Consider the following 25953-nt stretch of genomic DNA (forward strand, 5'->3'; position numbering starts at 1 on the left):
CTGACTGTACAACTGAATTTTTTACTTAACTTTTCTGTGCTTCTGTTTCCTAATCTATAAAGTGAGAACAATAATACTATTTACCTTAAAGAGATAGTGTGAGGACTGAGTGAGATGATTTTAATAGCATAGTGTCGCCCAAGAAGCATGAGCTCAGTGAACTAGTACTCAGTTATTTCTTAAGTATAATACAGGTTAAGTATCCCTTATCTGAAATGTGTTTCAGATTTTGGAATATTTGCATTATACTGGTTGAGCATCCAAAATCTGAAATGCTCAAAAATCTAAAAGTTTTTGAATGCCAATGTGATGCTCAAAGGAAACACTCATTGGAGAGTTTTTTTTTTTTTTGAAACAGAGTCTCGCTCTGTTGCCCAGGGTAGAATGCCGTGGCATCAGCCTAGCTCATAGCAACCTCAGACTCCTAGGCTCAAGGGATCCTCCTTCCTCAGCCTCCCAAGTAGCTGGGAGTACAGGTGATCACCACCACGCCCAGCTAATTTTTTGTTTAGTTGTTTCTATTTTTAGTTGCCTGGCTAATTTTTTCTATTTTTAGTAGAGATGGAGTCTTGCTGTTGCTCAGGCTGGTCTCAAACTCCTGACCTCAATTGAGTGATCCTCCCACCTCTGCCACCTAGAGTGCTAGGATTACAGGTGTGAGCCACTGCGCCTGGCCTCATTGGAGAGTTTTGAATCTCAGATTTTTGGATTTGGGACACTCAACCTTGTAAAATGGCTATAACAAAATATTTAAGTAAAAGTTTGGGATGAATTATAGAATGAAACATAATTTGTCTAAAAAGTACTTTCTTACGTATCTAAACCTTAGAGAGTATACAATATATTACTGGTGCTTTAAAAATTTGGGATATAAAACATTTTTTGAGGTACAATTTCCAATGTTATATGTTCTCTAATCCCTTTGTTTTACACAAAATATCTGACTTTTTTTTTCACAATCCTATCTCCAAACTGTCTTCAGAATCAGTGAGATCACCACCAAGATTGTCTATTCATCTGAGACATCACTTTTTCAGAATCATATACATCTGGTCTTTCTTTAAAAAAGTTCTTTACTGGATATCAGTTGCTATTGTTTGTTGGATGCCTGTGGGTTCAGTTATTCTGTCAGTGTTACTCTCTCACTGCGTGATTTTTCACTACTTTACACAAATACAGAGGATTATGGACAACTGATCAATGATTTGCCCATGCAATTCGGCCACTTGGCGATGGAATCTAACTAAATAGTGAAATCAACCATTAAGTGATCTGACCATCATTAAGATGATTAAAAATGCATATGTAGATCAAATAAGCATAAGATTTCAAGCATATATCATGAGGACTGTTCCAAGTAGTCTTCCAAACATTTTGCATTTAAGTCTCTCAGCAATCCAATAAAGAGTAGGGACTTATTAATGAGGAGGCTGAGACACAGAGAAATTTTGTGACTTGACTGGAGCAAGCGGGAGAATCAAGATTAAATTCAGGAGATCTCTTTCAGATCATTCCTCACAATCACTACACTGTACGTTTTCTTTTTTCTACATAATGCCAAACACTCACTTGCCTGAATGAATTTTCCTCTTTTTAGCTGGCTATTTTAGCATACAGTTCAACTTCCTGGGATCCAGTGCTGTTCAACCTTAGCTGCACATTGGAGTCACCTGAGAATTTTTTTTTTTAAGCCAGATGGTGCATGGGTTCCACCCATCCCATAGAGAAGCTAATGTATTGCCCTGAGGTATTACCTGGGCTTCTAGATTCTTCAAAGCTTCCAGGAGATTCTGATGTGCAGCCAAGTTGAAAATACCGTTAGCAAATTCCACTGTTAGAGAATTAAGCCATTAACTAACTAATGGACAGCAGTTAGGAGCTACTTTTTGCTTTTGTTCACATGAAATTCTATGTTGGAGAAAATTGGAATTATTAGTCGTAGCTGGAGTATTAAAGTTCCTGGTTCCTAGGAAATAAAGGCCCACTCAATAAGCATGATTTAGAGAAAAATTTTTATTGCAAATTTTCCAACTCTAAAGACTTTAACAGATAAATTTACCCTTAACATGATTTTAAATTATTTCTGTCCATGTTTATGATCTGGAATATTTTTTCTTAATTTCTCTTTTTTTTGATTGTGTCCTTCAGTTACTGAATATTGAATTTGTAATATGGTATCCATAGGAAAGCATCTCACAGAGAAATACAGTCAATCATCCAAATCACCTGTATTTGTGTAAATCAGCAAAAACAATACAATATGGTAGTAAAGAATGAACAACTGAAAGAAAAATTCTTCAGTATGTTCCCAAAGTAATTTACAAAACATAATTTAAAATGAGTGATCAGATAAACTTATTGTACATTACCATTGCTAAAATTGTGAATCACCATGTGGCAACTCTTCCTTAATACAGAAATTTTTTTTTAGAACACTGTAAAGTTCATTGACAAGAGCAGTTATCGAGAGATCTGGGAGAATGATTGGTTAAAAAAAGAGGTAAGTGGAATTTGTCAAAACCAACAATTTCTTCTTTCTCATTTTTTTGAACTGGAAATGACTTTTAATTTATCGACTGAAGGACTGAGATAAAATGAAATTCAAGTGGAATCCTACTCTTATTACAAGCCATTACTCAACAAATACCAGAAATAATCTCAATAATAACCAGAACTAATTTGAGGGTTTACAATTCACACAATATACTCAAATGTGCAGAGTTTCTTTATGGTCTGAAACTGATTTGCTTTCTCATTAGCCTGCTTCCTCCTGGTTGATAGGGGCAAGGCTAAAGGATCATTCTAACTTCATTCTCTGCTGATTTAAATTGCCTGTTTTGAAGTGATATGGTCCCCTGTGGATAAGGGTTCAGTGTTTTAGATGTTCTTTCTTCCCCCTGCTCATCTCCAAGATGGACCCTTGATATATAGAGAAGAGGGGCTTCCATGGTCTTTTGTGGGTATGTTGCTAAAGAAGGTTCAGATCCATGGGGTTTCCTTTGGATCCTTGTTCCCTCTGCCTTTCTGCTATGGAGGAAGTGCTTTGCTCTGTTCCCTGCACTGGTGACTTCTGAAATGCTTTGGCCTTTTGGATATTGTGTTAGAGCGAATCCCAAACCCACAGTTACAGCATTTGCCTATGGTCGAGGTGTCTCTGCCCACAGCAGCCTCTGTATCTCACCCCAGCCTGATCCTTAGGTGCTCTTCACACATTCTTCTCAAGAGCATACAGGAACTGCTGGACCTAGGTGTGCTTCCTGAGACTCAGCTGTCTACCTGCCTCCCTAAAGTAGTGCTACAATACTGCTCTTGGGGGATATGGTCAAATGAGGACGTCTAGAGAGTAGGGTCTCTCAACCTCCGCAATATTGACATTCTGAGCCAGATCATTCTTTGTTATCAGGTACTGTTCCTGTTTTCTTTACATTGTACATGCTGGTCCCTCTGCCCTTACCTCCATTACCTCCTTACCCTCATTTGCCTGAAAAACACCAACTCTTCCTTCATCTTGGACTTTCATTATCAATTTCCTTGTGAATCATTTTGTAACTCCCCCAGGAAGTCTTGGATGCTCCTTCCCCAGTGTTCTCTTGCTTCATTGTAACTCTTGCTAAAATATGTTGAAATTGTTTATGCACCTGTCTCCTTAATACACAGAGCAGGCTATGTCTTTTCAACTATATATCCGTGACACCTGAGAAATAATGCTCGTTACATAGTTACTGGATGAATGAATGTCAGTGAATGTAGTATACTCGTTGAAGGGACGAATCAAATAAATAACTTATATCCTGGGCGAAGGAAGCAGTTATGTTAAAACCTTTGTGAATTGTTTATGTTGTAATTCAAGACAGCAGACTGCATCCTATCTCTCCTGAGGGCCCAATGAAATAAAATTATAGAAGTACGAAAAGGAACCTATTCACAGAGAGAACAGGAGGAGTTAACTGGCAGGTGAGATTTTAACAATTTTCTGGAATACAAAAAGCAAATGTGAGAGTATGTTGTTGAATAAAATGAGCAGATAATATTTGGTACAGATGTTACAAGAGTGCTACAGAGGACCTGCAAAACTTAATCTGTTTTTGAAACCCGCAAGATTCTCTTCTCAGAGTTTGTGTGAGCTATAGATGGTAGGAATGCAAACTGCAGCAGAAAACAAGGGGGTTACTTGATGGTCTGAATAAGAACACCTGCATCAATAAGCATCTCCCATTACCCTCTACCATTTCCCTCACATACAACACAAGTGTTTACTCTTAGATTAAAAACCTGATGGCCGTCCTCTAAGAATATGGAACAAATTATCTTATAAAAGCTAAGGTTTCTTTAGACATTAGATGTTTCTGTGCCCCACAGATAATCCGTCCTATCTTGGCAATTAGGATGTCACAACCTAATATCCTACTCCTGCTTTCTCATCCTAAAATGGAGTTTGCCAGAGCACCTGCCCTGCCATACTACATAGAGTCTCTGGTCCACATTTCCATTCAGAGGAAAAACTTGGTATGAAAACAGACCTATCTACACAGTGGTAGAGAAAATCCATACCATTCCCCAGACCTTTCTTAAGTATGAATAGACAGCCAAGGATCACCAGGCATATAAATACAATCAGCACAACAGAAAAGAAAGACCAGGTGACCTAACAACAAAATAAAAAGCAAACAATAACAAAAACCTGTTCCTGGAAGAAATAGAGAAAATTCAGGGGACTGAAAAGGTCTCCTATGAATATAATCAAAAATATCTGAGAAGGCATTTTATTTATAAAACAAGATTCTTCAAGACAAAAATCAAGTATAAAATAGGAAACAGAGAACACTCTTTCAGAACGAGGAATACCACAGTAGAAAAAAAAAGGAGAAAAATAAAAGATATAGAATACTAATGTAAAATGTACAATATCCAACTAATACATAGTAATTCCAGAAAGAAAAAATTGGGAAAATAGAGGGAAGGAAATCGTCATTGAAACAGAAGAAAATTTCTGAATTTCTGGACGCTAAAAGGACATGAGTTTTTAGAACACTAAGAACAAAAGGGAAATCTTAAAAGTTTCTGGCAAAAGGTGGTGGTTGTGGTAAGTTAACTGCAAAGGAATAAGAACCAAATTGGCATTCAATTTTTCAATAGCAAAATTCAGATGGAAAATTATTTTCAACCTCGAATGCTATACTCAGCTAAACTAGATTAAGGACAAAATAAAACTATTTTAAGTAAGGCAAGGGCTCAGAATAGTTAATTGTCAACTTTTTTCAGGAATTTACTTAACAATGCACTTTTGCAAAACAAGAAAGTAAACTGAGTAAGAGAAAAACAGGTGTTAATAAAAGACCATGAGATCCTCAGAGGAAAAAGGAAGAGCTTTATTTCCTATTTAAAAAAAAAAAAATCCTGCAAATTGGGAAGCCATAACCTTCAGCACAAGTGAAAGTGCGTTGACCAAAGAACAAAGGAAATGTCTGCCTTAAACTGGGAAAATTCTCACTCAGGTTCTCAATCAGGTCCGTTTATGCAAATACCGGATTCAAATTTGTTCCGTTCTGATTGGTCAAAATAGTTGAGTCCTGATTGGGTGGTTTCCTAGCCCCAAACCAGAAGTCTCTTTCAGATGGCTGGTGAGGGCTAGGGGTTCCAGCCAGTTTATCTTGGCTCTGGTTACAGGATCTGTTCTGGCTCAGGGGTGTAAAGCAGCATGTTTATCAAGAGCTGCTTTTTACGAGAACCTAGGACCATTCTTTCTCATCCTGCTATGGCTGCCTGGTTCTGCTTTTAAATTTAGAGAATCTCTGGTTTAGCATGGTGTCTCATGTCTGTAATCCCAGTGCTTTGGGAGGCTGAGATGGGAGGATCACTTGAGACCATGAGTTCAAGGCCAACCTGGGTAACATAGTGAGACCCCATCTCTACAAAAATTTTTTTTTAAATTAGCTGTGGCACGAAGTGAACAGTGAGCTATGATCACATCACTGCATTCCAGCCTGGGCGACACTGCAGATCCTGTCTCCAAAAAAAAAATTTTAGAGCATCTCCATTAGGCACAGGGAGTCCATCTTATCTGGAGAGCTTGGGTCTTATTTTACAGTTTCACTTCACACAGAAAACAGTATACTTCCCAATGTACTAGGAAAGAAATGTCTAAGGATGATAATTTTGTTGCAAGCCTAAAAAGCATCCTGTCCAGATTGAAACAGATCTCACTTCTGGGATTCAAACCCACATATTTAACAACCAGTTGTGCAACTCCACCTAAACACACCACACACCACAGACATCTCAAAACTCCTAAATTGACTTCATTCATCTTCCCCTTTTCTCAAAACTGCCTGCTCTCCTATGCTATCTGTCCCAATTAAGGATCCCAACAACATGTAGTCACCCAAACCAGAAAGTTGTCCCTCAGTATGCTTGGGGGATTGGATCCAGGACAACCCCCATACAAAAATCCGCATGCTCAAGTCCTTCAGTCTGCCCTGCTGAACCCACCTATACAAAAATTTGGCCCTCCATATACACAGGTTTTATATCTTGCGAATACTGCACTTTGAATCATCATTTGGTTGAAAAAAAATCTGTGTATAAGCGGATCCTCAAAGTTCAAACCCATGTGTTCAAGGGTCAACGGTATTTAGAAAAATGTCCTTCTCACTTCTCACATCCAGAAGGCCTCTAAGTCCCATCAGTTCTACTTTTGACCACCTCTCCTTAACTTCTTTGCCTTTGTCCCAGTTCAGGCCTCATTATCTCTCACCTAGATCTTTCAGTTAGTCATGTCTGGTTTTCCTCCCCTCAAACTGGACACTTCCCCTATCTCCTTCACACTGCTCAGAGTCATCTTTCTAAAACATAAACCTGCTCATGTCAATTGGCTGCTTAAAACCTTTCAATGACTTACTCTCCAATCAGTTCAGAGGTGCCAGGGAGCACGAAAGGGTCTCCTGGATAGGTAGGTCAGGCCCACTTTGTGTGCCATGCAGGGAAGTTTGGACTCTCTCTAGTAGGTAATAGACAAGTCAGTGAACTTTATTTCTTCGCAGCCTCAGTGTTTCTGGTTACAGAGCACAGCAGTACCTTAAGCTTGTCTAGCTCAGCCACCATTCTACTAGACATTCCCTTTATGTCCAGACAAGTAGCCACCCAACTGTGCTTAAATGCCATCTGTGAAACAAAAGTCACTTTTTTTGAGAGGACTCACTCCAACTACATGCAGCTCTTGTTAGCAAGTTATTCTTACGTACATCTTCTGCACTAACTTGTACGTGTCCTCAGCTCTGGACCTACATTTTTATTTGCCTGCCAAATATTTCCACATGGATGTCCCAGAGGCACTTCAAACTCAACATACCTAAAACAGAACTCATTAAATTTTTCCTTAAAATTTCTCCTCCTACATTTCCTTTTTCACCACCCGCCCAGAAACCCAAGATAAAAATGTCACTGTCAGCTTCTCCTCTTTCCTTTCCTTGCTCCCTATTTGAGCACAGTTAGTAAGTCTAGGAAACAAGGAATTTAAAAATTCTTATGCTTTCTATGATAACTGACAATTATCTTTAAATTGCCTTTATGAAGTCTTGGTGAATAGGAGTTCATACTAGCCCCCAAAACTAACCAGGATGAATCCCCAATTTATTTTATTTTTTTTTAATCCCTAGTTTTTTTAAAAAAAGGCATTAACAATTGAAAAAAACTCAAGGTGAGCTCAATAGTTAAAAAATATTAGGGAGAAATTTAGTTCTTATACTTTTAATAAATACAACAGTATGATCCTAACCATAATGATTTAATAATTCTACTCTTAATCTTATAAGATGCTATGGATTTTAGGGTTAGGGAAAATGACTACAAAATTTGTATATGATAAGAAGGGCTGTTTTGGTGCTTTGATTCTTCTTACTAAAGCCACAAATTATGTTTTGTTTTGTTTTATTTTTTACTTCTCATAGTTCAATGGAAACAGAAGACATAAAAAAAATGACGAATTTATTGATTTTTCTTTTTTCATTTCAGGATATTATGAGGGTACAAACATTATGGTTACACTTTATGTCTTTGCCTCACCCAAGTGTGGGTTAAAGGCCTGCCCTTCCCCCCTACAATGTTCCCCATGTCCTTTAGTTGCGGATTTACCCCTCCCCCATCCCCCTAATCCCTGGAGAGTATTCCTGCCATGTGATCACCCTAGTGTTGATCAGTTAGTACCAATTTGATGGCGAGTACAAATGGAGCCCATTCTTCCGATCTTGTGGTGCCTCACTTTGGATAATGGACTTAAGTTTAATCCAGGAAAGTATAAGAGGTTCTAGATCACTGTCGTTTCTTATGATTGGGTAATATTCCATTGTAAACATATACCAAACTTTAATAATCCACTCATGGATTGACGGGCAGCAAAGTGTCAGGATTTTTTTTTTTGAGACAGAGTCTCACCCTGTCACCCAAAGTAGAGTGCCGTAGTGTCAGCCTAGCTCACAGCAACCTCACACTCCTGGGCTCAAGCGATCCTCCTGCCTCAGCCTGACGGGTAGCTGGGACTACAGCATGCGCCACCATGCCCAGCTAATTTTTTCTATATATTTTTAGTTGTCCAGCTGATTTCTTTCTATTTTTTAGTAGAGACGGGGTCTCACTCTTGCTCAGGCTGGTCTTGAACTCCTGAGCTCAAGGGATCCTCCCACCTCGGCCTCTCAGAGTGCTAGGAATACAGGCATGAGCCACTGCGCCCGGCCAAAAAATGACAAGTTTAATTGAGTCATAAGCAAAATGAGCTTTGTAATAAAGGAAAAATCATTTTAAAGAAATCCAATAGACAATTTCTCTTTATTTAAATAAATATTCATTTTAACATTATTAAATCTATTCACAAAATTAATTAAAACTAGGTATGGTTATAAGTACTATCACAAGAATTAAAAATTGCCTGGAAACAAAACAATATATGTCAATTACTTTCTTTGGGGAAGGTTTAGAATGAATAACAAAGGGTATTTAATAATGGAACTCCTGAAAATATTTCTCCGTTTATCTCTCAACAACAACCAAAACTTAGATCTCTGGGGATATTGTCTTGCATGATTTTCATTCTCTGGTTTTATTTAGCATGCTTTTAGGAAAATGAAGAAAATTGAAATTTCCAAATGACTTAGACTAACTTAACAAATGGAAAGCCAGAGAAACTAGGTGAAGGGATTGAAAGAAGTTAGCAATCAGAGTTTTAAGTATGAGGAGGCACAAAGCTAATTTGGATCTTTCAGGAGAAAAGTTTAAGAATGTGTATATAAGAACATACAGAGGTCCCTGACCTCTAATAGTTTTAACTAAATTATCTTTCACAATTTCTACGTACATTTTTTGGATATTTGGCGGGGGCAGGCATGGGGAGGGAAATGTGGTTTTCTACTTTTTCCTCCTTTTCTCTTTCTTACCCCAGAAATCCAAAGGTGTTTATATGGTTATGAAAAAGAACTAGTTTTTATTTCCCCTAACATTTCAAAAAGCTGGGAGGGTGATAGCAATTGAGGAGAATATAATAGTACTCTAAAGGGGTAGGTGATGTCATAGGATATTGTTAGCCTGAAAGATTTGATGTAACTCCCCAAAAGGGCCTTCATTCCCAGCTTTGGAAAGAGACCAAGAACTGTGTGTGCTGCCTCCCAAGCATGCCAAGCCCTTAGGTCCAACATTTTCCAAATGTTCTATTAATTCCTTCTGTTTACAACCTCTAACTATAATTTCTTTCTCATCCTTTGACATTCGAAAATCATAAACTTTTCCTTAAGGCATTCGAGCTCATAATCAGGCTAATTATGTCTCAACATATGAGGTCCTAAAACACCAAATCCTAGTTTTGTGATTTCGTATTATGGACTTAAATGGTCTTGCTAAATTGTTTGAGGCAGGTAAATAATGTATGTTTTTCTTCCTAAATCTAAGCCACCAGCAGTATTTGAGCCTTTTCTATGACACTGGTGTTACTTTATATTATAATTATTTGTGTTTTTGTTTACTGGATTGTAAATTCTCTTGAAGGAAGAAGCCATGCCTTATTCACCCTTGTATCCTTCTACATCTAGCTCAGAACCTTGCCCATAATAAGAATTCATGAATTTAGTAAATGACTATGTGATAGAGATATACGTGTGGTAATATACTGAATGCTTCAAAATTCTAAAATACAGTTAAATCTCAACGACAAGGCAGAAAATGTTAGTCATCTCCTAAGTACTCATCTCAGTTACACTCTGTTACACTCTTGGTGACTCCTGACAAGAGTTATTGAATCTAGATCCCTGTGCCTTTTTTGTTTCATCATATTCCCTTGAGACTCCTATTACTTCCTCCAGTTTATCTTTCTATTATTCTCACCAGCCTACTATTTTCTATTTTATACTCTTACTTCTAATTCTTCTATTGTCCTCATCTCTCCCTGTGAGCACTTCCTGATCTAGCACCTACATAGCCGCTATGGATGGCAGAGAGGTGGGTTGAGGGTTCTGTCTAGTAACATTCTTCTGTATATTCTTCCCACTACCAAGGCTTCTTTAGATAAAGGTTATCAAAATACACTCTTTAATAATTGATAAGAACTCTGAACAGAACCAGCAAGTTTGTTTATATTTGAGTTAGTTATATTTCTTTTTTTTTTTTACAGGTCCAATTGATGTGGCAGAGTTAGCCATATTTCTTCAGTAAACATTAACTAAGTCTGCTATGTCTATCAATGACCTTCCATCACCTACAGGATACAAACCAGATTCTCTAGCTTTATTTGGCTCTTCCCTAATTATCCAGTTCCTCTCCTACTTATTCCCTCTCCCACTTTGTATCTATTCACATCAAAATAACTGTGCCTTTGCACACGTGGTTCCTTCTGCCTAGACTGCACCCTCTCGTGTCTTCCTAGGGAATTCCTACTCAGCTTTCAAGATCCAGAATAGGTGTCACCTCTTCTATTAATTCTCCCTTATCCCTTGACACTTAACAGAAATAGGGTGAACTTCTTTCTCCTCCCGCAGCACCTAGACACCTTCCATTATAGTTTTTATAACATTGTTTTCTGTTTTCATCACCATCTTTGCCACTAGGCTATCAGATCCTTGAAGATTACTGTATCTTGTTGATCCTTTGTCCCCAAAGTGTAATATAGTTTTTGGCACATAGTAGCATACAAAACAATTGAATGAATGAATGAACAAATAATATTTCATCTACCTTACAGTTCTCAGAACTACCTGGCACTCAGAGAGAACATAATTATATTGTAGGAGATGATAGAAAGGACTATGAGACCTGTGCATCTTTTTAAAAATATGTTAAAAAAATAGCATTTTCCCCGTGTTATCAGTTTTTATTGTATTATTTATAATTACATTTAGATAGGTCCTCATGTAGCTACTAATATACCATATTGCTAAATTAATTAACCATGTTTTCTTATTTAGGTCCAGCAGTGTTTTTGAAGAGTAGAAAAGGACACCTCCTGCTATTCTGTAATAACTGCCTAATCATGCAAACAAGTTCTGCTGATGATCTAGAAAAGAGTCCCATCCATTCCTTCTTAGAGAGGAAGGACAAAGCAAACCCAGGAATAAATAATACATGATAGATCTTACCCTCAGGCAAATGCACTTTTAGGAGTTGAATTTATTGTAGAAAATTTAATAGACCTAAGTCAGCAAATACCAACATCTCCATTCTCTTCTTCTGAGAACAGATTGCAATTCACAGGAAGGAAGTTGAAGAATTAGAAAGTGCTATTCAAGAACTGGAAGAAGAAAATTTGGTGCTTATTGATCAACTCTTCAACTGTAGACTTGTGGATCTCAAAATACCCAGGTGAAAATTGTTACTATATCAAGGAAGTATTTTGGAAACACTTGTATCCGTAAAAAATTGGGGTTTTTAAAAGATGATTTAATTCTCCAGTGCTCCAGCCATATTGCAATAGTCAAAAAGAAAGAAACTCACAAAATGGCCACAATGAAGGTACAAGGTTATTACTATTGACCATTGGTACAGTGTAAACTTTGACTTATTTATTCTAGCAAAAGCACTGTAGTCATAACAGCAAACATTTAACATGAACATGACAACTGTCAACATCAGGAGCTTTCATGCCAGCAGGAGAAATTGTCATGAAAATAAATGCATAGTAGTGCATCAGAAGATATATGAAGTACACAGTTAGCACAAAGGAATGTGTAATCAACTCTCTGGAAGTTTCTTGGAGGCATTCTGGCTTCTGGTTACCTGTGACTATAGAATTATTTCCTTTGATGAAAGAGTTAAACTGCTTTGTAGGCAGAGAAAATAGCCTAGCATTTCAAGTCACATTTATTCCTGCACAAGAGAAACCAAATGTTGTATAGGGCTTTATATTTTAGGTTAGCTGTTTTCTTACCTCACCAGAAAAAAAAAAAAAAAAAAAAAGAGTCTTAATATATCAATCTTGATGGAAAACTAGGGCCCTGCAATATAAAATTAAAATTCAAAGTGGCATTCATAATTTAGACAAGTAGTCAAAAACAGGAAATAATCTAAATAGTGGCATGTTTAGGAAGAGAGAGGAGATCGATCACACAAATGTAGGGTATATATGTGCAAGCACAGGAGAGAAGTGTCTAGGTCTAGGAATTAAAGTAGACATTAAGTTGAACCCAGTGGAAGAGCCAGGAAAAATGTTCTACCCAAGTAATTCCTGCTGCATGTGTGACACGGAAAACTACTATTTGAGACACAATATTGTATTTATTATTTACAAACTTCCTAATGTTTTCCAATACAGGTGAGTTACAGGTAAGTTGTGAGTTCCTTGTTTGCCAGGCTAAATGGTGTGTGTCAGGATAGAGAAATTGGGAGATGTAATTACTTTATAGGCTGAAAGCTGGGTGGAGCAGGATAGAGAAAGAGGCCACCTGCCTTGTTTTCACAGTTACATGTACTCCAGGAAGAGTAGATGCCAACGTAGATGATGTAGGAGCTGAGGCTGAGTGAATGGATTGATTACTGAACTGGACTTCTTGTCTCCAGAGCTGATGCCCTGGAGGGCCCCTAGGGGATAGGCGCCTCATTGTTCCCCAGTAGGCAATGCTGTCTTTCACCAGCCCTCCTATGATCGCATCTCCAGCTTCACATTCCTGTCCTGCCTCTAGTCCTTGTCTGCTGCTGCTGCTGCCTTCTTTGTGATCATGTCTAATCTCTGTCAGCCATTGCTGGTGTGTGGCTTCTATCCATAGCTATACCTGCTGTCCATTGTCCTCTTTTCTAAACTGGCTAAACTTTAGGAAAGAACTACCCTCTAAACTGCCAGCCCCACTTCTCTGCTTCCATAGGTTTAGTCTGGCATATCTGATTTGGTGCTGATGTGGTTGGGCTAGTAATTATAACAAAGTGCTAATAATCATAACAAAGGGAATTCTTCTATTGGCCAGAGAGGACTCGGCAAGGAGAAGAAGGGAGATGAGAAACTTCTAATGGGGATTATAATCGTTAATAGTTTGCTGTGTAGTATGTAATTTAACCTCATCCTCTGTCTTCCCCACAAAAAATCTTTGGTAAAATCCATATTGCTCATCAATGCTTCGGGAGTTGATTTTCTTTAGTGAGAAGCGTGGAGTGATTAGTCCTGCTTCAGAGTTGGAAGAGATGAAATAAAAATCTTTCCAAGGGAAAAGAAACAGCGTGGGTGACATTTGTAAGAACTGGTTTAGGTCTTAGGGAACATTAGGAGATGTAAAAACAAAACAAAACAAAAAAACCTAGGTTAGGTGTGTCTGATATATGCTTCCATAGCACCCTGAATTTTTACTTTGCAATCAGCATTTATCACACTTTTGATTACTTATTTAATGTTTGCTTCCTTGCTAGATTATAAACTCCTTGAAGCAACTATTTAGGACACTTTAGAAAGATCTGCATAAAGAAAGAGGAAAATGTGTAAACCCTCAATTATCTGTGAGACTTCTTATCCAGAAGGATACCTTGAGAGCATTCAGGAGCTTTTACTGTACATATTTCCAAGTTAAAGAAACATAACATATATTGTATATTTTATGGCAACTGCCTTTTCCACCTCTTTGTTGAGAATTCCTGTATAATAGAAGTCCTGTAAAATACCAATAGGGTGATGAGAAATAGATACGAACGGTCTCCACTGGATGTATAAAAAAGTTCTATTTTCCTATTTGGATGGAGAATGGGGTATTGTGGTTAATAGAGTTACTACATTTCACATGCAGAGTTGCCGAAATTTTTTTCTGTCACAACTCACATAGGATGTCGTAGGGAGGTGCTTGGAGCCATTGTGGTGAGGACCATGTCGCTTCCAAACATCCTGCTTACCAGTGCACCAAGGGTTGGAAAAAAACCATATTGTGCAAAGAACTTGCATCAAGATCAGGACTAAAATATATGGATGATTTAGCCCTAGAAGTCTGATCACGGATATAATGGAGTCTGGCAAAATGGCTTCTCCCAAGAGCATGCCAAAACATACACACACGATGGCACAAGTCCTGAAGGATATGGAGATTACAGAATATGAGCCAAGAGTTATAAGTCAGATGTTGGAGTTTGCCTTCTGACATGTGACCAAAATTCTAGATGCTGCAAAAAATTTATTCAAGCCATGCTAAGAAAGCTACTGTTGACGCAGATGATGTTTGATTGGCAATCCAGTGTCCATGCTGACCAGTCTGTTACCTCTCCTCCCCCAAGAGATTTTTTACTAGAGATTTTTTACTTTCTTCAAGGCAAAGAAATCAAACCCATTTGCCATTGGTCAAGCTGTATTAGGTCCTAGATTGCCACCTGATAGATAGATATTGCTTAACAGCTCCAAACTATAGGCTTAACTCTTTACAAAAAAAGGCATCTACTGCGAGAAGAATAACAGTTCCTCAGTTACGTGTTGGTTCAGTTACTGGCAGACTAGGCACACCAAAGCCAAAAACCATGTCTGTTTCAACTAAAATAGGGACTCCAAAGGCCCTCACAGTGCAAAGGTTTGCAATACAGAGGCCTGCTTCACAGTCCCCAGCTGTAAAAGCATCAGTTCCTGCAACATCAGCAGTTCAGAATGTTCTGATTAATCCATCATTTATTGAGTCCAAAAACATTCTAATTTTACCACTAATATGTCATCACAAAATTATCAAATGCATTGAAAATAAAACATGAAGATGATGATGATAATGATGATAACTACGATAATCTGTAATCTAGCCTTGATGCATGTAACAGGAATACTTGGTCTTGAATTCATTGTACTGAAATTAAACATGCATGCTGGATGTCTTCAAGTTGTATTTTAGAAAACTTAAATAATATTCAACGAGTAAATATAGTTAGCATATTTTTCAATTGAAATGCTGGATTTTCTTTAATAGGAGTAGTAATGGTTTTCATCAGCTTTTAAGTGTAAAAAAATAAAGTCATTCATCAAAAAAAGAAAAAAAAGGTATGTTGCAGGATTTGTTTGACATGTTGGGATAAACAGATGAGGCAACTGTCAGCCAGAGGTGACTGCCCTGGGACTCTAGTGCCACATGGCTGAGACTAAGTGGGCCAATACCTATAAATCTATCTAACACTAACAATATAATAACGTCTTTAAAAATATTTTCTATATCATTAAATATCAGGTGTTTTTGCCCTGTAGTGGTACAGAAGTGACAATAAACTAATGGTTAAGAGAGAAGCCTAGATTTATGAAGGTGATGGTATTTGGTAAGATCTTAATTATTCAAAATAATAAAACAAAGAAAGGAAAGAATTCAGTGGCCTCAGACATGTCTACCTGCAGACCTGAGCTACACATGAAACTTGTCTTTATGAAGTTAAGTCTGTAGAAGGTTTTACAGATGTAAATATGGCATGTAGTTACAGTGTTTGCTGGGGCGGTAAGCACCTAGATAACACCTCATTCATATTCTTTAAATAACTGACAGCCGCTAATTCAGGGGATTTGCTGGTTGCTCAGTTGCTAAGCATAAGGTGTTTGCATATTTGCAAGGGCCTGAACGCTTCATGCTGTTTTCAGGCAAACTTCATGGAAATGCCATATAGAGCTTTCAAGGCATCGTATTTTTTTTATTAAAAATTCAGTGGGCATTCTAAAAAGGAGAGCACCGAATAAGTACACACACGGAGAGCTGCAGCAGCATACACACGTCAGTTCACCGGGCTTGTAGCCAAAACATGCCACTAAGTGAAAGCCAGGACCTAGAAGACATCTTGGATTCCTATGGCTCACTTTTCTTTCTTACTCTTTTTCTTTTCATCTCAAAGCCATCCCATTCAGGTCACTATGGTTCCTCACCTGAATTACTACAACAGTGACCTAATTGGTGCCATCCTCATTCTCATTTCTGGAACGTTAAGTGTGTTACTTTCTTATCTTGGAAGGCCCTTCTCTCACCCTTAGCTCTTCCCTGGCGAAAACCTCCAGGTTTAAGACTCAACTCATGTTTCATCTCCTCCAGAAAACCTTCCCTTACCTCCTAAGGCGTTAGAACTCAAGTGCTGCTGCTTTCGGCTCACAAGCATTCTCACACTGTGCTAATTACCCATCATGGTACAAACCATCACTTTAAACTAATGTAAGACTGTAAAGCCGCTCGGCCCTATGCTCCTCAGGGTAGAAACGATGTCTCATTTTTCATCTGTGCATCTTTAGCACCTAGCAGAGACATAGACGCTCGTGAGCATGTAATACAATATGTATTCACTGACAGACTTTTTTTCATTTGTTCTTATAGGCAGCTATATCTAACCCAAGCTGCTGGACAGGAAGTGTCACCTGAAAAAATGCCTTTGGAATTGCCAGAAACACATATAGGTATTATTTTATTGCAATGCTGATGATTTCTTTTAAAACATTTATTTTTCAATTTAAATAAACACTTATCTATTATAGGCAGGTGCCCCACATACAAGAGTTATTCAGGGAATAGATACATGCCAGCTTCAGGTGGGGATCCTGCGGCCTTCTGATTTCAAGAGTGTTCTTTTCAAAGCATCAAAGGAGGCAAGAAAAGCATCATCTTTCTCTGATGCACCCCTTTTAATAACAGGATTTGTTCTGTAAAATCCTGTCAAAAGGCCGCACTTAAGGACCTAGAAGGCCACATGTGGCCTTAAAGCTACAGGTTCCCCACCTCACCTATCTCCCCTCTCTAGTTCCATTTTCAAATCAAACTCACCATGTTTCATTTCACAGTGAATTAAATAAATGCTAGTAAGAGGGAGGAGGGATGGGGTGTTGTCTACACTGGCAAGGTTTGCGGCCCTGTGTAACCAACCAAAATGCCAACATATACACATGTTCCCATATGATTACTGTAACTTATTAGCTAACAGAAGGAAATATAACCTAGATAGGGTGTCTAAAAATGGAACTCCCTCTTACTTTAATACATAAATTCTATACTTCTAATCCTCAAAGTTCTTTCAAATTAAAAATGTGACAAAGTATATATTACATTTTTATCTGTTCAAAATGTATACATGATTAATTTCTTTGTTTTCATCCAAGATGAGAAGTCAAAATTGCAACTGACAGAAGTAGAAAGTGGAGACATGATGAGCTCATCTGTTGAGAGCAGTATCTTACATCTTAGTCCTAAAGATAGTATCAGAAATGTCCACTACCTGAAGAGAGATGAAGAGGAGAGTTCATGCACAGAGTTTGGGGGCTCATACTTACTATATGAGGATGATAGAGATTTCAAGGTAAGATTCATGAGAACACACTTTTGATTACTGATAGAATGCTGTTTTATTAATTGAGAAAATCTAAAATATGGATAGTAAAAAATTCTATTTGCAATTATTAGTAAAATTGGCCTACCATTTACATCTCTCATTGGATACTGTTTTTACTCTGACTTTTGCCCAATTTACTACATATATTCATTTATAGACCTCCATTACTAGTATACAATGTAAGTTATATAATGCTATATAACAAATAATCCCCATACATAGTGGCTTATAACAATAATTATTTATTCTTTTTCAGAGTTTCTGTTGATTAGGAATTTGGGAAGGGCTCCACTGGACAGTTTTCACATAGGCTCTCGGGCAGTTGTAATTAGTTGTTGGCTGGGGCTGCACTCATCTGAAGGTTTGATTGGGGCAGGAGGTTCCACTTACAAGCCGCTTACTCATATGGCTAGCAAGTTAATGCTGGTTAAGCTTGGGGCCTCAGTTCTTCTTCACATGGGCCTCTTCACAGAGTACTTTGAGTTCTCTTTGTTAGAGTGTCTGGCTTCTCCCAGAGCAAGCAATTCTGGAGACCAACATGAAGCCTGCAATGTTTGGTATGGCTTAGCCTTGGCAATCATACACCATGATTTTCATCATATTCCATTGGTTGATATAGTTAGAAAGTTCCACCCAAGGGGAAAGAACATAGCTCCTACATCTTGATGGAGGAGTGTCAGCATCACATTGTAGGAAAAGCATGTGGGGCAGGATATATATTAGGCCATCTTTGGAAAGTACAAACCGTCACATATATCATTAGTTGAAACGTGGAGTATCAAACATTTTCATTTTAAAACCTCTTTTTGGTCCTCAAAAAACTAAAAATAGAACTATCCATATGACCCACCAATCCCAATGCTGGGTATATATCCAAAGGAAGGGAATTCAGTATATCGAAAAGATGCCCGCACCTCCATGTTTATTGCAGCACTATTCACAATAGCCAAGATTTGGAATCAACCTAAGTGTCCATCAATGGATGAATATATGAAGAAATTCTGATACATATACACAATGGAATATTATATAGCCATAAAAAGAATGAAATCTAGCCATTTGCAACAACATGGATGGAACTGGAGAATATTATGTTAAGTGAGATAAGCCAAGCACAGAAAGACAAATCTCACATGCTCTCACTTATATCTAGGAGCTAAATATTAAAAACAGTTGATCTCATAGAGACAGAGAGTAGAATGATGTTTACCAGAGGCTGGGAAGGGTAGCGAAGAGGGGGGAATAAATTAGGGATGGTTAATGGGTGCAAAAATATAGTTAAATAATTAGATTGAACAATATTTGATAACACAACAAAGTGACTATAATCAACAATAAGTTAGAGTATACTTTAAAATAACTAAGAGTGGAATTGGAATCTTCCTAACACAAAGAAATGATAAATACCTGAGGAAATAGATACCACAATTACCCTGGTTTGATTAATTCACATTGGATGCCTATATTAAAACATCACATGTACCCTATAAAGATATTCAGCTATTATGTACCCATAATGATTAAAAATAAAAATAAACAAAACAAAAAACCCTCTTTTTGGAATATTCCAATTATTCCCACAGCCACACCTTGCTATTTTCCTTCTCAATACTACCAAAACTTTAAAAGTAGGAGAAAGAATGATGTAAGAAAGCAGAAGAAACAAACTGACACAAACACTCTAGCTACAGTTCAGTCCTGCTACCACCAAGTGACCATTTAACGACTAAAGTTTTAGTCTCTCTAGCACCCAAACACCGCCATGAGCATCTTGGGATCATGATTTGTGGTATGTTATGATGATCTCAGGCTAGTAGATAGTTGTGTACAAAATTTCCAAATTCTATACCATTTGGTTGAATGAAAGAGCTTCTTACTTTTCTTGTGAGTTTTTGATGTGGTGGAACTGCCATGGCCATTGTGCATTACTTCAGAGTCTTCCTCCAGATGATTCTGAAATATGTGGTAGCTGTCATCAATTTGCATTTCTCCTATCTTACATTTATCATAGCTCTATAAATACAATTACAGGCATTTTTGAGAAATAAAACATCATCTTACTTTTTCATTCTGTATTCTAAATTTGAACAAATATTTATTGAGAAACCCACAACATGCCAGGTACTTGTTAGATGCTTGGGAATGTAAGGGGAGAACAGGAAGAAATGAAGTCTCAAAGATGACTGTATGGCAGGTCTTACTCTCAAATCACTTATAGGTTCATAGAAGACAGATTTTAAAAAATCAATAATTACTATATAAGAGGAAATGTACTGCCTGTACCTGTCTCCCTGACCAGTCTGTAACCTTATCATTGCACCCAGCACTTGATAAAGGACCTGGAACATAGTGGGCATTCAGAAGAGGTTTGCTGAAGTGTTGAAGGAATTTAAAAGCAAGAATGATGGCTTGGAAGTCTTCCCAGAGGAAGGGACATTGGGTAGGGCCTGAGCTCTGTCAACCCAGTTTTGGGTTGGCTGTGGCATTTCATACAAATTAGACTTCTACTTCTGATTTTTGGTATCTTAGACTATAGTTTGGCAGAATGTGGTATTATCTATACAATTGCCTAAGATCCTGTAAAAAGTGTGAAAATCATGGAGAATTTTCTCAATATTAGGATATTTATAGTCAAAGTGGAGTATGCAGAATCTTTCCCTTTGTTCTTGGATAACATAGAAAACTCTTCTGTGGTTATATCCTGGCCAGCAGAGGACTATGTATATGCAGTCATGCGCTACATGTTTTGGTTAGTGACAGACTGCATATATGATGGTGGTCCCATAAGATTATAGCGGAGGTGAAAAATCCCTATTGCCTAGTAACATCATAGCCATTGTAACATCACATTGCAACACATTACCTTTTCTATCTTTAGATATGTTTAGACACATAAATACATACCATTGTGTTACAGTTGCCTACAATATTCAGTAGAGTAACATGTTGTACAGTTTTGTAACCAAGGAGCAATAGGCTATTCCATATAGGTTTGTGTAAGTACACTCTATGATGGTCACATGATGACGAAACAGAGTGAAGATGCATTTCTCAGAATGTATCCTTGTCCTTGTTGTAAAGCAACACATGATTATATAGCCAATACTCTTCCACCAGTTCAAGAACTTGCAGAAGATCTATCTCCCCACTCTAGCCAGTACCCCTTCTCCTTCAATCCCCTGGGACAAGCCTGCCAGTCTGCTGCCTGCTCTTTGGGAGATCTTGCCTACTATGTATACCCTACTGTAAGTTTACTGAGTGTTCTGTTTTTTTAAAAAATTATAGTGGCTCTCATATTTCATGTGTTAGACAGCATTCAGGCAATTAGAAGGGCAATGAAATCTCTCAGTTAAAGGCCAACTATAATAAAGAAAATCTAATCTGTCAAGGCTGAATAACCTCTCTTATTCTCTTCTATGTTTGTTCACCATAGGATTACGTACAATTGGGCCCCATGGGAGTGAAGCTGATGAGCGTGGAGAGCAAGAAAATGCCCATTCATGTTCAAGAAAAGGAAATTTCAGTCAAATTCTTTGAAGATGTCAGGGGCCCAGAAAACCTCATCACGTATAAGATGATGAAGTCTTTTCTCTAAGACGGAGAGCTGCAAAGTAAAAACAACTTTTTCTTATAAATGTTATTTGGAAACTGAAGTATATCAGTTGCCCATTTTGCTTGCACTTTGGCCCATTTTTAAACCAGTTGTTATTCCTAAAGGTCATAATTACATTTAAAATCAAAGTTCCAAGTATTCAGCTATTCGTTTCCTTGCATGGTATGAGTGACCAAAATGAAAGTACACATTATATTTCTATATTGAAGTATTCAGAAGCATCACAGTGGGTTCAAGGTGGTCTCTGAGGTTCCATCCTACTTAAAAATTCACTGATTAATCTATGATTTCAATATGAAATAGTTCCATAAGAAATGTTTCTATGGCCAGGCACAGTGGCTCACACCTGTAATCCCAGCACTTTGGGAGGCTGAGGCAGGGCAATCACTTGAGGCTAGGAGTTTGAGTCCAGCCTGGACAACATAGTGAAACCCTGTCTCTACAAAAATAATAAGAAACTAGCCAGGTGTGGTGGTACATGCCTGTAGTCACAGCTACTTGGGAGGCTCAGAGAGAAAGAAGGATTGCTTGAGCCCAGGAGTTTGAGGCTGCAGTGAGCTATGATGGCACCACTGCACTCCAGCCTGGGCAACAGAGGGAGACCCTGTCTACTTAAAAAAAAAAAAAAGAAACGAACAAACACACTGTCAAGGATTTGTATATAGACAATTCAAAGTGATATACAAACTAGAAGAATTTATAAGTGAATTTAACAAGGTCACAGCATACAAGGTCAATAAATAAACATCCATTGTATTTCTTTATACTAGCAATAAACAATGGAAAATAAAAATTTAAATATTACTTAAAATAGCATCAAAAAGCATCAAATATCAAGGGATGTATCTAATGAAATATGAGCAAGACTTTTATGCTAAAGACTACAAAACATTGTGGAAAGAAATTGAGAAAGACTTAAATAAATGGAATAAACACCATCATGAATTGGAAGACTCAATATTGTTAAGATTTCAGTTCTTTCCAAGTTGACCTATAGGCTTCATGTAATCCCAATCAAAATTCCAGCAGTTTTTTTGGATAGAAATTGACAATCTATTCCTAACACTACTGTGGAAATTTATGATGTAGGTAAAAGACCTACTATAGCCAAGACAAACCTTGAAGAAAAACAAAAAAAAATTAATGCTGCCAGATTTCAAAACTTACTATAACATTTCAGTGAGTAAGACAGTATAACGTTGGCCCAAGGATAAAGAAAAAGTCCCATGGAACAGAATAGAGTGTTCGGAAACTAAACAACATATATACAGTCACTTAGATGCCATTATAATTCAATGGATAAAAATGATCTTTTTAATAATACATGATGAGGAAGCAACTGAGTATCTGCTTGGGGAAAAAAATGAACCTTGACTCTTATTTTATGCCATATGCAAAGTCAATTCAAAGCCAGGTGTGGTGGCACAAGCATGTAGTCTCAGCTACTCAGGAGACAGAGACTGAGATAGGAGCATTGCTTGAGCCCAAGAGTTTGAGTCTAGTCTGGGCAACATGACAAGGCCTCAACTCTTAAAAAAAGTTCAAAATGTATCAGAGACCTAAATATGGAAGGTAAAACAATAACGATTCTAGCAGAAAATATAGAGTATCTTCATGACCTTGAGGTAGGCAACACTTTCTTAGACATGCCATTAAAATTGCCAGCCATAAGAGAACTGATAAATTGGACTTTATTAAAATTAAGATCTTTTTTCATTAAAAGACATCATTATGAGAGTCAAAAGGTAAGCCACATATTGGAAAAATATATTTCCTATACATGTATCTAACAAAAAAAAATCACATCCAAAATATATAAAGAATGTCTATAAATCTGTAGGAAAAAAAGAACCTATTTTAGAAAAAAATGGGCAAAAAATAGGCACTTCAGAAAGTATATTCAAATGACTAAAAAGCATAAAAGGGAGGTCAACATTATTACTTATCAGGGAAAAGCAAATTAAAACTACACGATACCACTAGAATGGCTAAAATTAAAAAGTTGAAGCAACTAAATATTTACAAGAATGCAGAGCACTTCAAACTCTCATATAATTATTGGTGGAAGTGTAAGTGGGCACAAACACTGGAATATGTTTTGACAGAAACCTGAACACATATACCCCATGACACAGCAATTCCACTTTTGGTTTCAATGTCCAACTGAAAATGAATGCTTATGTTCACCAGAAGATGTGTACAAAAATGTTTCTAGCAGTTTCAATGTTCAAAAACAGAACAAGCATACTAATCTATGATGATGGACGTCAAAATAGTGGTTTTCTTTGTGGTGGGTAATGACTAGGGTGGGACATGAAGTAGTTTTCTGGTAATACTGATCCGAGTGACAGTTACCATGGGTGTGCTCACTGCGTAAACATTCATCAAGCAGGGCACTCAAGATTTGTATGCTTGACTGATACATTTTGCACTCCAAAAAGGCTTCAAAAAAATTGTCCCCCAAATATCCATATTCGAATCCATTCTATAAAGAGACAGTGTGTGAGACCACGGTAATGTCCTGCAGCGTGAAGGGCAGCGAGACTGTTTCCTGACAGGAAGGCAAAGTATCTTGTGAGGGCAGTCTTCAAAAGGTCAACAGAGACAGAAATGTCCTTGGAGAAGGTACTACAGTTAGAGTGGATCTGCAAACTTCTTATGGATAAGATTTATCTTTATTTTTCTCAGATAGAAAAAAGCTTACTGACTTTCCATTGGGCCAAATCAACGAGCTTCTAGTAACCAACAACAACAGCCTATGCGACAGCTCGCTGCTCTCAGGAGGTCAGCAGAAACTGACACTGTTTTTCTCTCACACTTGGAAAGTTCAGATTAAAACAAGCCAGACATGGTAGGATTCCTGCATAATTTGCTACTGTGGCAGTTTCTCCTTTGCAGTATGAATCTGAATCAGAAGAACATATCAAATGTCTAAAAGTCTTGTGTGCTGCCAAGAAGATGTCAGAGTTGAAAGGCATCATTTGGAAAAGGAAAGGTAAAAAATGTCCTTTCTTCTGTTAATACCATTTCTTGTGTTTAGGATTTGCAGAATAGCAGCATCTCTAAAACAAATCCGCAGGGTTTTCTTAACAACCCAAATTCTAAACAGCTGACAGTGGTAGCTTTGTTAGACGACTGCATTACAAAGCAAATCCCATAAAGTGTACCACTGTGAACTTCCCATCAGGGTCACTCAGTCAACAAGGCATTTACGGAACAAATCCTTCCAGCCAGACACTGTGTGTGAGGTTTTAGGGATGCAAAATCAAATTGCCCCTTTCCTCAAAGAGCTCATGGTCCAGCGAGAGAGCCTGAGCCCTCACTGCTGCTTTTCTTCTTCAGCGATAACAAAGAAGAAAGCAAGGAAAGTGGGGGAGATAGAACCAGCTATTCGAGGTGGGGTGGGTGGGGCTACCACGTGTTTAGTTCACACTGTGCTATTTTTAGCACCTTTAGTGATAGGTTTGGAAAAAGAAATTTAAATCAAAATGATTTTAGGAGGTTTTAATGTAGGTTTCAGTTTTCAGAATAACCAAGTATGTGAGTTTTGCATGTTGCTACTCAAGATTTTGGGGGGCAGGAAAAAGGTGATGCCAGCTTTAGGCTCAGGCTAATAAATTGCTTACTTTAGGTCCAGAAATTAGTTAGGCTTGATGAAATTAAGAAGGTATAAAGAGATAGAGTATGGAAAAACACATTCTCTGGAGTCAGGCTGGCTGCCTTTTTTTCATCTTGGGCAGTCACTTAACCTCTTTAAATCCTGGTTTCCTCATCTGTACATCATGGACCCAGTTCCCACAGTGCAGGATTATTTTAAGGATGAGGAAGAAAATACGTAACCTGCACATAGTGGACATGCAATATATGGCAGTCGAAATAATTATTAGACACTTAACGGTAATCTCTAAAGATTCTCTGGAAATAAGCCAAAGATGTCTGGTTTTCTTTGCAGTGTATCCACATCAAGAGGCACAGAGAGCAGTGCCTGTGTCCAAGCCATCACATGGTGTGAGGCGCAGACCAGTCTCTGATGACAGCTGGGCTCCACACACTTTAAAAATCTTTATTAAATTGTTATGGATACATAATAGTTGTACATACTTATGGGGTAACTACACACTTTTTTATCTAGGGGATCACTCCATCCACCGGGGAGAGCAAAGCAGATGCCATTTAGGGGTGAGGGCATGGTCTGCACCCCACAGGCTCCAAGAGGCCCCCAGCCTGAATCTGCTGATCTACAGCGGGCTGTAAACCCAGTTCTATAATTCTTACATCTGGTGCGAAGGGCGGTGCATGGGGCATTTTTGCCTCCTTTTGAACCCTGTAGTCAGACACTAGAGCAATTCAGGGAACAGAGTGGATGGGGTATTTTTGTGGCAACAAAGAGCTGTTTGTTAAAGGCCTGCTTGGTCCTTGCTTGTTTTACGAGACCTCAACACAACAGTTCCCTGTATTTTTCTTGGAATAAACTGGCTTTTGCACTAGATACAAGGAAATGTGCCCCCAAGCTTTCTAAATATTTGTGACTTTAACTTGATTAAGTATTTCCATTTCCTATTCCTATGACTTTGTGA

The 25953-nt window shown here is 37.9% G+C and overlaps 1 protein-coding gene and 1 pseudogene across 1 annotated transcript in view; both read left to right on the top strand.

The window, feature by feature from the left end:
• CCDC83 (coiled-coil domain containing 83) overlaps positions 1–21701 on the top strand; it is a 53109-nt gene extending 31408 nt beyond the window's left edge. The window contains exons 7-11 of the mRNA XM_012641788.1: positions 2432–2500; positions 11714–11835; positions 16758–16837; positions 17534–17730; positions 21197–21701. Of these exons, the coding sequence (XP_012497242.1) occupies positions 2432–2500; positions 11714–11835; positions 16758–16837; positions 17534–17730; positions 21197–21358 (630 nt within the window). The 3' untranslated portion in view covers positions 21359–21701. The remainder of the gene's footprint in view (positions 1–2431; positions 2501–11713; positions 11836–16757; positions 16838–17533; positions 17731–21196) is intronic.
• On the top strand, positions 14448–15217 carry LOC105808225 (annotated as a pseudogene).
• Positions 21702–25953: the final 4252 nt, after the last annotated feature.

This window comes from Propithecus coquereli, unplaced genomic scaffold (assembly GCF_000956105.1).
Source record: "Propithecus coquereli isolate 6110/MARCELLA unplaced genomic scaffold, Pcoq_1.0 Scaffold170, whole genome shotgun sequence".
In the NCBI taxonomy this organism is placed as follows: Eukaryota; Metazoa; Chordata; class Mammalia; order Primates; family Indriidae; genus Propithecus; species Propithecus coquereli.